The sequence below is a fragment of the Anopheles aquasalis genome, chromosome 2, assembly GCF_943734665.1.
Source record: "Anopheles aquasalis chromosome 2, idAnoAquaMG_Q_19, whole genome shotgun sequence".
Lineage (NCBI taxonomy): Eukaryota > Metazoa > Arthropoda > Insecta > Diptera > Culicidae > Anopheles > Anopheles aquasalis.
Genome location: NC_064877.1, coordinates 72,908,147 through 72,918,146, shown reverse-complemented (window position 1 = coordinate 72,918,146; position 10,000 = coordinate 72,908,147). Strand labels below are relative to the sequence as shown.

General features: G+C 49.2%; 2 protein-coding genes and 1 long non-coding RNA gene across 3 annotated transcripts in view; 2 read left to right on the top strand and 1 right to left on the bottom strand.

The window, feature by feature from the left end:
• Positions 1 to 4,540: 4,540 nt before the first annotated feature.
• On the top strand, positions 4,541 to 5,999 carry LOC126572724 (nucleosome assembly protein 1-like 1). Its single transcript, XM_050232266.1, has one exon. It carries the CDS (start codon positions 4,647 to 4,649, stop codon positions 5,760 to 5,762), a length of 1,116 nt encoding a protein of 371 aa, XP_050088223.1. The 5' UTR covers positions 4,541 to 4,646; the 3' UTR covers positions 5,763 to 5,999.
• A 1,194-nt stretch (positions 6,000 to 7,193) lies between these two features.
• Positions 7,194 to 7,976, bottom strand: LOC126572726 (uncharacterized). The gene is made up of 2 exons (XR_007607971.1): positions 7,884 to 7,976; positions 7,194 to 7,798 (listed from the first exon to the last, which is right to left on the bottom strand). It is a non-coding gene; the product is annotated as an uncharacterized LOC126572726 (long non-coding RNA).
• An 87-nt stretch (positions 7,977 to 8,063) lies between these two features.
• LOC126572723 (kelch-like protein 17) overlaps positions 8,064 to 10,000 on the top strand; it is a 10,504-nt gene continuing 8,567 nt past the window's right edge. The window contains exon 1 of the mRNA XM_050232265.1: positions 8,064 to 8,198. Within this exon, the coding sequence (XP_050088222.1) occupies positions 8,173 to 8,198 (26 nt within the window). The 5' untranslated portion in view covers positions 8,064 to 8,172. The remainder of the gene's footprint in view (positions 8,199 to 10,000) is intronic.

Genomic DNA, 10,000 nt, shown 5'->3' with positions numbered 1-10,000 from the left:
CGCTTAGCGAGCGACGCGGCCTGACTTTGGGGTTGGGATTTTAATGTCGATTCGCATGAGGTAATCATAATTAAGTGTACGTTCGGGGATTCGTTCGCTTTAATGTTTCAAGTGCTGCATGACCATGTACGGGGCTACAGGACAAGGAACATCCGCTTCGAGGCGGAAGATGTGTTTCATTTAATTACTCCACTCCATGGTCCATGGTTTGTGTACCGGAGAAACATAAAATCTTATGCTGGATCAAATGGAGGCGCCCGTATCTGGTTCCGTTTTTTTTTTTTTGAATTCCACGTTCGGTGCCAATATCAGAACTTGATAGTTAGCCCGTAGCACCGTAACATACCCACTTCGTAGTCCACTGCAATCGGACTGTAATGCGTGCATTTTCCATGGAAATGGTAATTACATCCAAACCCCACTTCCCGTGCATTCTCTAGCTTGTTTTTTTTGCTTTGTTTCCTCCCTCTCGTGCATTTTCCGAAGTTTTCATTGTTTCACTTCCTGGAACATCGAAGAACGGCACTCCGGAACAACAACCCCTCGCGCGACAGTGCAACCCGGGGGGCGGTTTGGGGTGTTTGGTGCCTGCGCGCACCGAGCGGTACCGAGCATATCGAGCATATCAACGTGGTAGTGTTGGTGCGACATAATTCACCCGAACCGCGGCTCCCTGACGCGGCGATGGTGGTATTGTTGGGGGTGGACCGTGAGTCGCTTGCCGAAATCTCGAACTCCACGCGAACACCACACGACACGAACGCGTCACTCGCCGTAAGGTGGCGTTTGATGGCGAGCCCACTCGTGACGGTCACAGTTGACAGTGAAACGTTCTCGGAAGAGGACGGAATCGGATCGTGCTGTTCGTTCGGACAGCACCAGAAATCGATTGTTGAGCTCGCGCTTCTTGGTACAGCAGTAAGGCGGATCGGTGGACGAATCGACCAGAGAGCATAAGGTCCCTTAACAATCCGTGATCGTGTGCCTGTGTGCCTGTGTGATTAGGTCCCGTCTGACTACCTGCTGCTCGGTTCGCCGATTATCATCATCCCAATGATTGTCCAGATTGTTGGTCCAGTAATTACATGTAAGTGCCTTCGGGAAATGGTTGTCCAGCTAATGGTGTCTAGTCTGGAGTGTCACCCTAGGGGGTGAATAAACTCTCGACAATAGAATGGTCGGTTCTGGACACCGGTGGTTAATGATTTGTAGGATGAAAGGTGATGTTTTCCAACAGGCCGACGTCACCATAAAACGGAGGGGGGATCGAAAATTGAATTCACATTTCGTATTCGTTTGCTACCAGGTGGCGACTTCTGATGACCCCTCGGGTGGGGGGTGGGGACAGAGTGCTCAATAGGAAAGATTGTCGTGCTATCACATTGGCCACCGTTCGCCTTCTCATATTGCGTTTGCTCTCTGATCCCAAGCGTCGCTGCGGGAAGGTGTGATAAATGAGTGCGTTAATTCAATTAACAACAGTCGCCGGCACTGGAAAAAAGAGCGTAACGCACCCTCCGAGTGCTTTGCGGCAGACCGCAGTGGACGGTCCTGAAAGGTACCGCCGTGTTTCCGACGCACCGGAGGCGATAGTTGTCCCAAAACAAAAATCCGTGCTTCATTGCAGTTAATCCGATGGTGTTTGCTGGCTTTTTTAAGGCAAGCTAGCGTACTTCACTAATACCTAAGTATATGATGTTACAGTGAGATACAAGGATGTTCATTGATCTGGAATAAGTTACACGGTGACGGTTGAAACCGCTCGCCTTAAAGTTTTCCTAATTTATTCAATCTTGATTCAATCACGAAGCGCACGATTAGCCTGCCTTCAATTTGAATTTAGTATCATTTTTCAACATTAAAACATAAGCTCACCCCCCCCCCCCCCCGGCGAATGGCATTACGCTTTCCCCGTCGGTCACGCACGTCCAATGAAAGTTTCATTAATTTCCCTGACGCCCCTGTTTCCCTTTCGTGCACGGGCCCACCGGAATGCCACAGGAAATGCCTTCTGTCGCCCGGCCGTAGAGACCGCCCTGATTATGCAAAAATGCAAAACCGTTTCAACACTTTGCGCTCTCACCGCACGCATCGGCAGGGATTTCGGTTCCACGGCACAAGCACCACCACTGGAAGGGCCCAGTAACGTTGAGCAAACGTTGAAGAGCTATGCTTTCCATCATCAGGCGCATTACCGGCGCATGTAAAGAGTATGAGCGTTCCAGCAAAATATGGTACGATGGCACTTGGTGCATCGTACTGCACACTGTAGTTGCAGGTCGCTTTTACTTCGCTGCACTTATTCGGTGCAGCGTAGCCGTGTAGGGAGTGCCTTTCAACAACATGCAGTCATGCGAACGCTTGTTGCATTTATGCAACGATGCGAATGCAAGCGCAGTCAGGTGTACCGTTTAACGATTGTTGGTCTTATTTTGAGCCAATTATCGCTCCTGGATTAATGAGTTGAACTTTTTCAATGTATGAGGTATTTTTAGAGATTCGATTTGAGTTACTAAATATCATTTTATTGAAGCAAAATCCTTGATGCCAAAAGCAAAAGCCAACACCAACAACACCAGGACCTTAGGAGATGTAATCTACACCGAGGCCCCAAGGCTACCGGATGGTTAATAAAAGCGATCAATCCCTCAGCTGTTCGGCATCTGTTTGCGGTCAGCGTCCAGTTCCAGGAATCGAGATAACTTATTACCACCAACACCTCGGCCAACGGCATCGCACCATCGTGCTGCTCCTTTGTTAGACCAACCCTAACACTTACCAGCATGGACGTAATGCCGCCCACCGTTCACCTCCTAACCTCTTACGGCAGAAATCGATACCAAATTGACCCACCCCCCGATCGTGTATGCGTATGGTGTGTGCTAGTGTTAGGGACCAGAAGAGTCCGTGAGGACGAAGCCAGAGTTTGTTTTCCTCCGAAAATAAAAGGGCTCGCATGGTTGGCCAGTTGTGGGTTCCGTTTTGTTGCTAACCCGAAAGGCAAGGTTCCCCTCATTGTCGGCCAGGCACAGCCTGACACGTACACCAAGCCACCGGGCCATCCTGTTTAGGCTTCCGTCCCAACATATTATCCGTCCGTGTTGGTAGTAGGGGCCGCGCGCAAGTCCCTCGTGGGCTCACATTACGACCATGCTCATTACTCCATGAACGATGTAAATACAGTCCATCCGTGCTCCTAGATCCAAGCAGCAGCCTGGAGGCGGAAACGAAAGGGTCCCTTTCCACCATTTCACCTCCTTGTTCCGTGAAGCTCCACCGGTAGATTACATAAGTTGGTGCAGCCCCAGGTCCACGACGCTACTGCGGCACACGTTCCGAGCATGCCGGCGATGACGTAGTTGATGGGAGCCAAGAATGAAAGTGAAAGCGTTGAACAAGGTGAAAATCGCGTTCCATCGCGTTGCCCCGGGCCCTGTCTGTCGAGAATGGCGGCTGCTGGTGGTGTTAGTGAGCCACGGCAGCAAAGGTATCCCTTTGGCACGGAAATAGACGCGGTCGGTCGGTCGATCTTGGAGCCTCTTCTACACCTTTGATACACCTTTTATCCGTCGCGACATCAGCCGTGCCGCTCGATTGGCACCGCACATTGTCAGGTGGCCCTTGGCCCGGGGAAAAGTTTCAAGCCGCTGCTTTCCACGCAGACACTATTATCAAAGCGAATGCTCTTCCTCATCCTTCCCCCTTCCTTTCAACCGTTTCCACTTTCGAGGTCATGTGGAGTGGAGTTATCGCATCACCCAGTAACAGGGAACAGAATAAGGAGGAAAAAGGACCTCGGTTACGCAATGCCCCATGGATACCTCCATTCCCATCCTCTCCATGGGCCGGTTGGTCGTAAAATTTCGGGAAAATTCGGCAACATTGACCTAGATTCTGAAGGATACGCCGGTGGTGTTCCAGGGATTTTTTGTTTGCCTCTTTACCCCCTAACATATCGAAGGGTTTTCTCTTTTTTTCTGGGGACGCGGTTGTTTGTTTAATACAATAAACCGTTCCCAGCCCCCTTCGCGGCTATCGCAAACGCATGATATCATGCAACAGGACCACTAAGGACGATCAGAACCACCCCCCTCGGTGTGTCCTGAATGTTAACAAACTGTGTCGCGAGTTAAGGCGAAGTTTGGTTAACGTTTCGCTCCCGTAACCGATGCGCTGCGCACATTGGTATTCCGCGTGTTGCGTTTTGGGACCGGTGGCAGCGACGACTGGCAGCGGCGGCTGGCCATCATAAACCATAAGTATCCCCGGAGAGAGAGGGAATCAACATGTTGCGTAGTCAAGGTATCATCAATTTATAATGTGTGTTGTTTGCACGCCTGTTGTTTGGAGAGTCCTCTAGAGATTCCGAAGCATGCGTTGGATGGTTTTCTTGTTTGAAAGGAAATGAATTTCTTTGCCGCAAAAGTGTTCCATCTTCCAACGATTCCTTTTTTGGGAAAAGAAATTGGAAAACAAAATTGAACCATTCTAGGCACAATTCTTGGAAATCTGTTCTCCATATGGCTACCTTTGATTGGAAGAAACTGCTTTTTTATCAAACCGTTTCCCAGGGAAACGGGTGCATCGCAGATACCATTTTGCTGTAGTAGCGGAGGATCTTTTCAGTTCGTCTACTCTACCGTTGCATGTTAGGTGACTGCGTACCGAATAGCTCCGGAACTCAGTATATTGAAGCTAAAATGGACTCACCAACCACCGTGTCGTCGCCAGCCACAGTGGCCGATTGTACGGTAAAGGATACGCTTGAAAAGCAGATAGCAAACATCGATGAGCGCATCAAGCAACTGGTACAAGAGTCACAGGGTTCTTCATCCGGCACCGGAACCACCGCCAATCCACCTAGCATCGCTGCCAAGGTGCAGGCTCTGCGTAAAGTCCAACAGCAGATCGTCGAGAAGGAGGTGAAACTGTATCTCACGACCCACGCCATGGAGGTGGAATTTCAGTCCGAGTTTCGCGAATGTTACGACACGCTCGCCCAAATTGTAAGTGGATCCGCCGGCTCGCCGAACCTGGTGGAATCGGAAGCCAACCCAAACGACCGGGCCGACCAGGCGCTGGGTGTGGCCGGCTTTTGGCTCACCGTGCTCAAGGCCAGCATGCTGGACCATCTGATCGAGGAAGCGGATGAGCCGGCGTTGCAAAAGCTCAAGGACATTCGGTGCGAACTGAAGTCTGACCCAACGCCCGGTTTCGTGCTGGTGTTTCACTTCGAACCGAACGACTTCTTCACGAACGAGGTGCTCACGAAGGAATACTTTCTGCGCTGTGCCCCGGACCCACTGAAACCGTCCATGTTCAATGGGTTCGAAATATTCCACTGCGTTGGCTGCAGAATTGATTGGAAGGAGGGCCAGAATCTGATCGAACAGAGTGAATCGGACCGGGAGGATGCGGCCGGTGCTTCGTTCTTTAGTTTCTTTGAACCGGAACGATGTGCACCGGATGACTGCGATCCGGATATTGGCGTAGCGCTGATGGAGTGTGATTTTCAGTACGGTTACTACATTCGCGAGAAGATCATACCACGGGCCGTGTCACTGTTTCTGAGGGAGATCGACAACGTGAAGGAAACGTGCGATAAATGTACCTGTCAGCGGTGCATGTATAAGCATTTATTCGATTCGACCCTGGACTGTTCTAATTCTGTTGGTCAACCGCTTGAAGAAGCGCACGATCAGATGGAACGTTCCGATTCGCAGGAAAGAGCGCTGCAGCGGGACTCAGGGATTAATATTTGAAGAATGGAGCCAATAGGTGGTGTGAATGTATGTTTGAAGGGGAAATTTATTTTCTTTTTATTAGAAATTTGTCATTCAGTTTTTTTTAAACCTGGCAGAGGGTAATTTTGATGCACAAATATAATGGAGATATGGTCATGTTCCGGCGAAATCAACAAAACGGCTTGCGATCAGTTAGAAACCATGACTGGGCATAAAATTGTAAGAACTCAATACCATTCTCAAACGAACTTGATATTTCTGCCCATGTTGTGAATCATGAGCACTTCACAAAAATAGGATAAATATGTAAATCATCTTTAAAAGTGTCTTATATCTACTTACGATGGTAATTTCCCCCCATCACAATTGCAAACGTTGCGAGCGTAAAGTTTACAAACAATTCCGACGAACCATAACTGCTGCTGCCAGTTTGTGCCGGAAGTTCCCACGGATGGAACGTAGGACTGTGATTGTCTGGATTGTGAAGAACGTGCCCCCGGCACGCCATTCGCAACAGGGGTGCGCCCGATGCGCTCATTGTCTGTTCCACATGCACAGCTGGTCCAACCCGAATGTAGGCCATTATGCCAAACCCTTCTTTACGCCCCCAAAGCGAGCAGGTGCATAATCGCATTTGTGGTCATATGTTTGAGAGTCGAACGTACTACTGTCCGGTCCGGCATTTCGTCGTTGAAGCCATAAAGCACCACCATTGGTCAAGAATGGAATTGCCCGGGTTGAAGGAATTTCTCGCTTGTGGCGCGAGCAATTAAGGTAAAGGCCACTGGGAAGACTCGCGCATTCTATCGGCATTAAGTGTATAGGTATGATTAGGTGTTGTACATCAAAGTGCCCCCAGACCCAGACGTAATTTGCTTAAAGAACTTGTCCTTAGCGAACGGTTCATTCGCTGGAACAGCCACGGGGAAACATGCTGAACACTCAAAATAATTTTCTCTTGGATTTAGTTTATCCTTGTCAAGCATGTTTAGCGTCCCATCAACGATAAGCAGATTCATCCCCCCTCAATTGTAGCTCTGTTATCAGCTCTGAACAATCTAGTCAACACTTTCAGTAGCAAGCTTATCGTCGATGCCGAATAATATGTAATTTGTGTGATCATGAATCCGTCCGACGAAAAGCAGACCAAAAGGAGACGCTCATACGCTTCGGTTCTGCCTCGTTGGACCGAGAGAAGGCAGTTGAATAATTTATCAGCCATACCCATACACCCATGCGCCTCCGTACGCTTATGGAGAACACATTTTAATGAACTGCTTCAACGCCCATCAACCGACCCATGTAATCTCGCTCCCCGAAAACCGGCCAGTTAATCAACCCAGCTGCAATCGTGGCCTCACGTCCCAAAATATGCCCATCCATGACGCGCTCGTGCGTCCGCGCACGACCGTACCGTTTTATATTTATTGTTCTTTTATGCTTGTCTTGTGTTTTATTTTCTCTCTATCGGCAGAATCCATCATACGGCATATCATCATCATCCGGCCTTCACCGACGCTCCTCCGCCGCGCTCTGCCAGCACCTACACCCGTACGCGGACAAGTAGTTGAATTGTGGGTGCTCCAACCGGCATATTACGTCAGCAGACCGCAGACCAGTGGACCAGTGGTGAAGTGGAGTGTTGAAACGGGGGTGTCGATAAATCAAGTTTTCATTCTCACGCGCGCGTAAAAGGCGATCAATTGGCCATCGGTCAGTGGTGCCACTGAAGCCAACCCAGCCAGTCAGTCCGTCAGTGAGGAGTTAGTGTGGTCGCGATCTTTAGCGCGCAAAAGTGGATCAGTCGTGCGTACCGCCAACTACGTCGGGTTCATGTGCGTCCCTTAATAGCTGCGCCAGGTTGATCCGATGCTCGCGCACCACAACGAGTGCACCGGAACCGGAACCAGTGATCGTAGAACTAGACCGCCACCGCCGCCGCCCGCAAGCGCCTGCACCAGCACCAGCACAACCACCAGCATCATCATCACCGGCAGCAGCAGCACCTTCAGCACCGCAGCATAAGATCGCCATCGCACAGCTTGCATCGCTTGCTTCGATCAATTCGCAGCAACAACAAGTGATTACTACGACGGCAACGCTAGCAAACGCCATCGACGACGACACAGCAACACTCACCGATCTCACCGATCTAGCAGCCCAGCCTACGTGCATCGACGGCAGCAAAGAACACGACGTACCGGACGAAGCATCCGAAGGTGCCGGGTGCTGTTCTTACGTTGATACACCGAAACCGTGCCACTCCGCTGCCCTTTCCGGTTCCGGTGGTTCGATACGTGCGTCCGCATCCACGTCCAGCTCGACCTCGTCCTCGACGACGCTAGTGGCGCCGCGCAGAATATGTACGCTCAAAGTGAAAATCTTTCTCATCAAGCATCTCTCTAAGCTGGTAGCGTGCAACAAAAAGATGTTCCTGCCCGTCAAGTCTAGCACGTAAGTACGCGAACAGAACCTCTTATCTTGGCCGCGCCTCACAAGTATCACTGTCTAGACACGGTTTGAAGTGCATTATTCATGCTGGTGTAGCCGATGAGACTTTCCCTCTTCAGAAGGAAGGGAAACTTCAAAGCACATCGATGGCACGCTCTCGATGTCTCGATGACTGTCGATGTTGTGTGTTGAGACAGCCTCGAGTTAAACTACAAAAATCGTGCTCTTATTAATGTTGTATGTGCCATTTTGTCATGTTGCAGATGCTTAACATGCATTGTTTAAGTCATGCTCTGCAAAACTGCCAGATATGAGTACGACAGCTTTAGGATCTGTTAGGATAAAACATTCATTTTATAAACGTGGGGTAAAATTTTATAAACTCGAAACGGGTGTCCTGGGGCAATAAAATACCTGTAGAAATGTGTGGAGATTCAATGTAACCTGCAACACGTGCCCTACCTTAAAGTTTACATGACGCATCGATCTGCGGAAGGATGGAATCGATTACAATTAAACTGGTTCCCTTTTTTTTCCTAACTAGATGCAACCGAAATTCACCTTTGCATAAAGAAAACTGCGGCCTGGCCTGTCACATTATCGAATGTGTAGTAGTTTGTCATGCCGAGAAACTTGGTAATATTGCTGGTCTATGGGAAAGACAAGCAAATGAATAAATTATATGAGTTTAACAAACCATTCATGCCGAATGTCGTGTACCTCATATGAAATTTCATTTCCAACATAGCAAAAGATGAACACTTGCGATATCATGATCATTAGATACAGTACGCAAGAGATCCGATCGGCCGTTGTGGCATTTCCCGTGGCTAGTAGCAGCGTCATGCAAATGATGATCACTGAGGCACACACCTGTACGAAGATTGTTCCCTGGAATATGCTCTGCACCTCATCGATGAATCTAATGAGAAAGGGCATTAGAAAGGGCATTTTTAAGAATCCACTTAGCGTTAGCAAACTCCCTCACTACCTCAGTATGTCCTTGTGGAAGATTACACACTCCACAATCTGCGAATAGCTACGACCATGCGTTCGCGAATGTCGCTCCACTTCTTCTTTAATCGCTTTCCACTCGCTATCCCCTTCGAATGCCATCATACTCCCACCAACGTTGAAAGCAGGTTTATCACCTATCTAAATGTACAACACATTTAAGATCATTCTTTGCTCGTTACCTCTCTCCGTGATTACCTTTTTCACCATACTGCCCAGCCGAACGATCTGTCCGGTGGCGTGCAGCATCAAGCCGGAAAACATCGTGTCCGTGGAGAAGTTGTACGTGGCGCTCAGGATGATTCCTATCGTTTGGTACAGGAATAGGAGCGTGTAAGCTACCCGAGAGCGCTGAAAATTGAAGGGAAACCAGGCCGGAATCGGTAATCGACGCTCATTTTCGATCGCGGGCGATACGAGCCACGCGAAGATGGCCGAGTAAGCGATTAACGTCAGGAAGATCATCAACCAGAACACGTCGCTCATCGATCGCAGTACGGGCCTGAAGCGATGTTAAAAACACAGAACAACGTTAGCGATATCCGCCAAACCGTAACACTCTCAAGTAGTTCGAGTGTAACGGCGATGTCAGCTATCAAAATACTCGTATTCATCTGGCCTCTTCGGATGATATAGGGCACAGTTCAGTTTGCGGAGGCACTGCTGAATTCGCGGGATGTTGTAGTTAAACTTCTCCAGCTTGTAGGCCAACGTTACTTGCGTCATCAGCACAAACATAGCGTTGGCGATATCCTGATAGGGTGAACAAAGATTTAAGAAACTCGCATACA

Bases quoted from the DNA above. Each gene is read 5' to 3' on its own strand.
- LOC126572724 (XM_050232266.1), top strand. From the start codon at position 4,647: ATGTTAGGTGACTGCGTACCGAATAGCTCCGGAACTCAGTATATTGAA.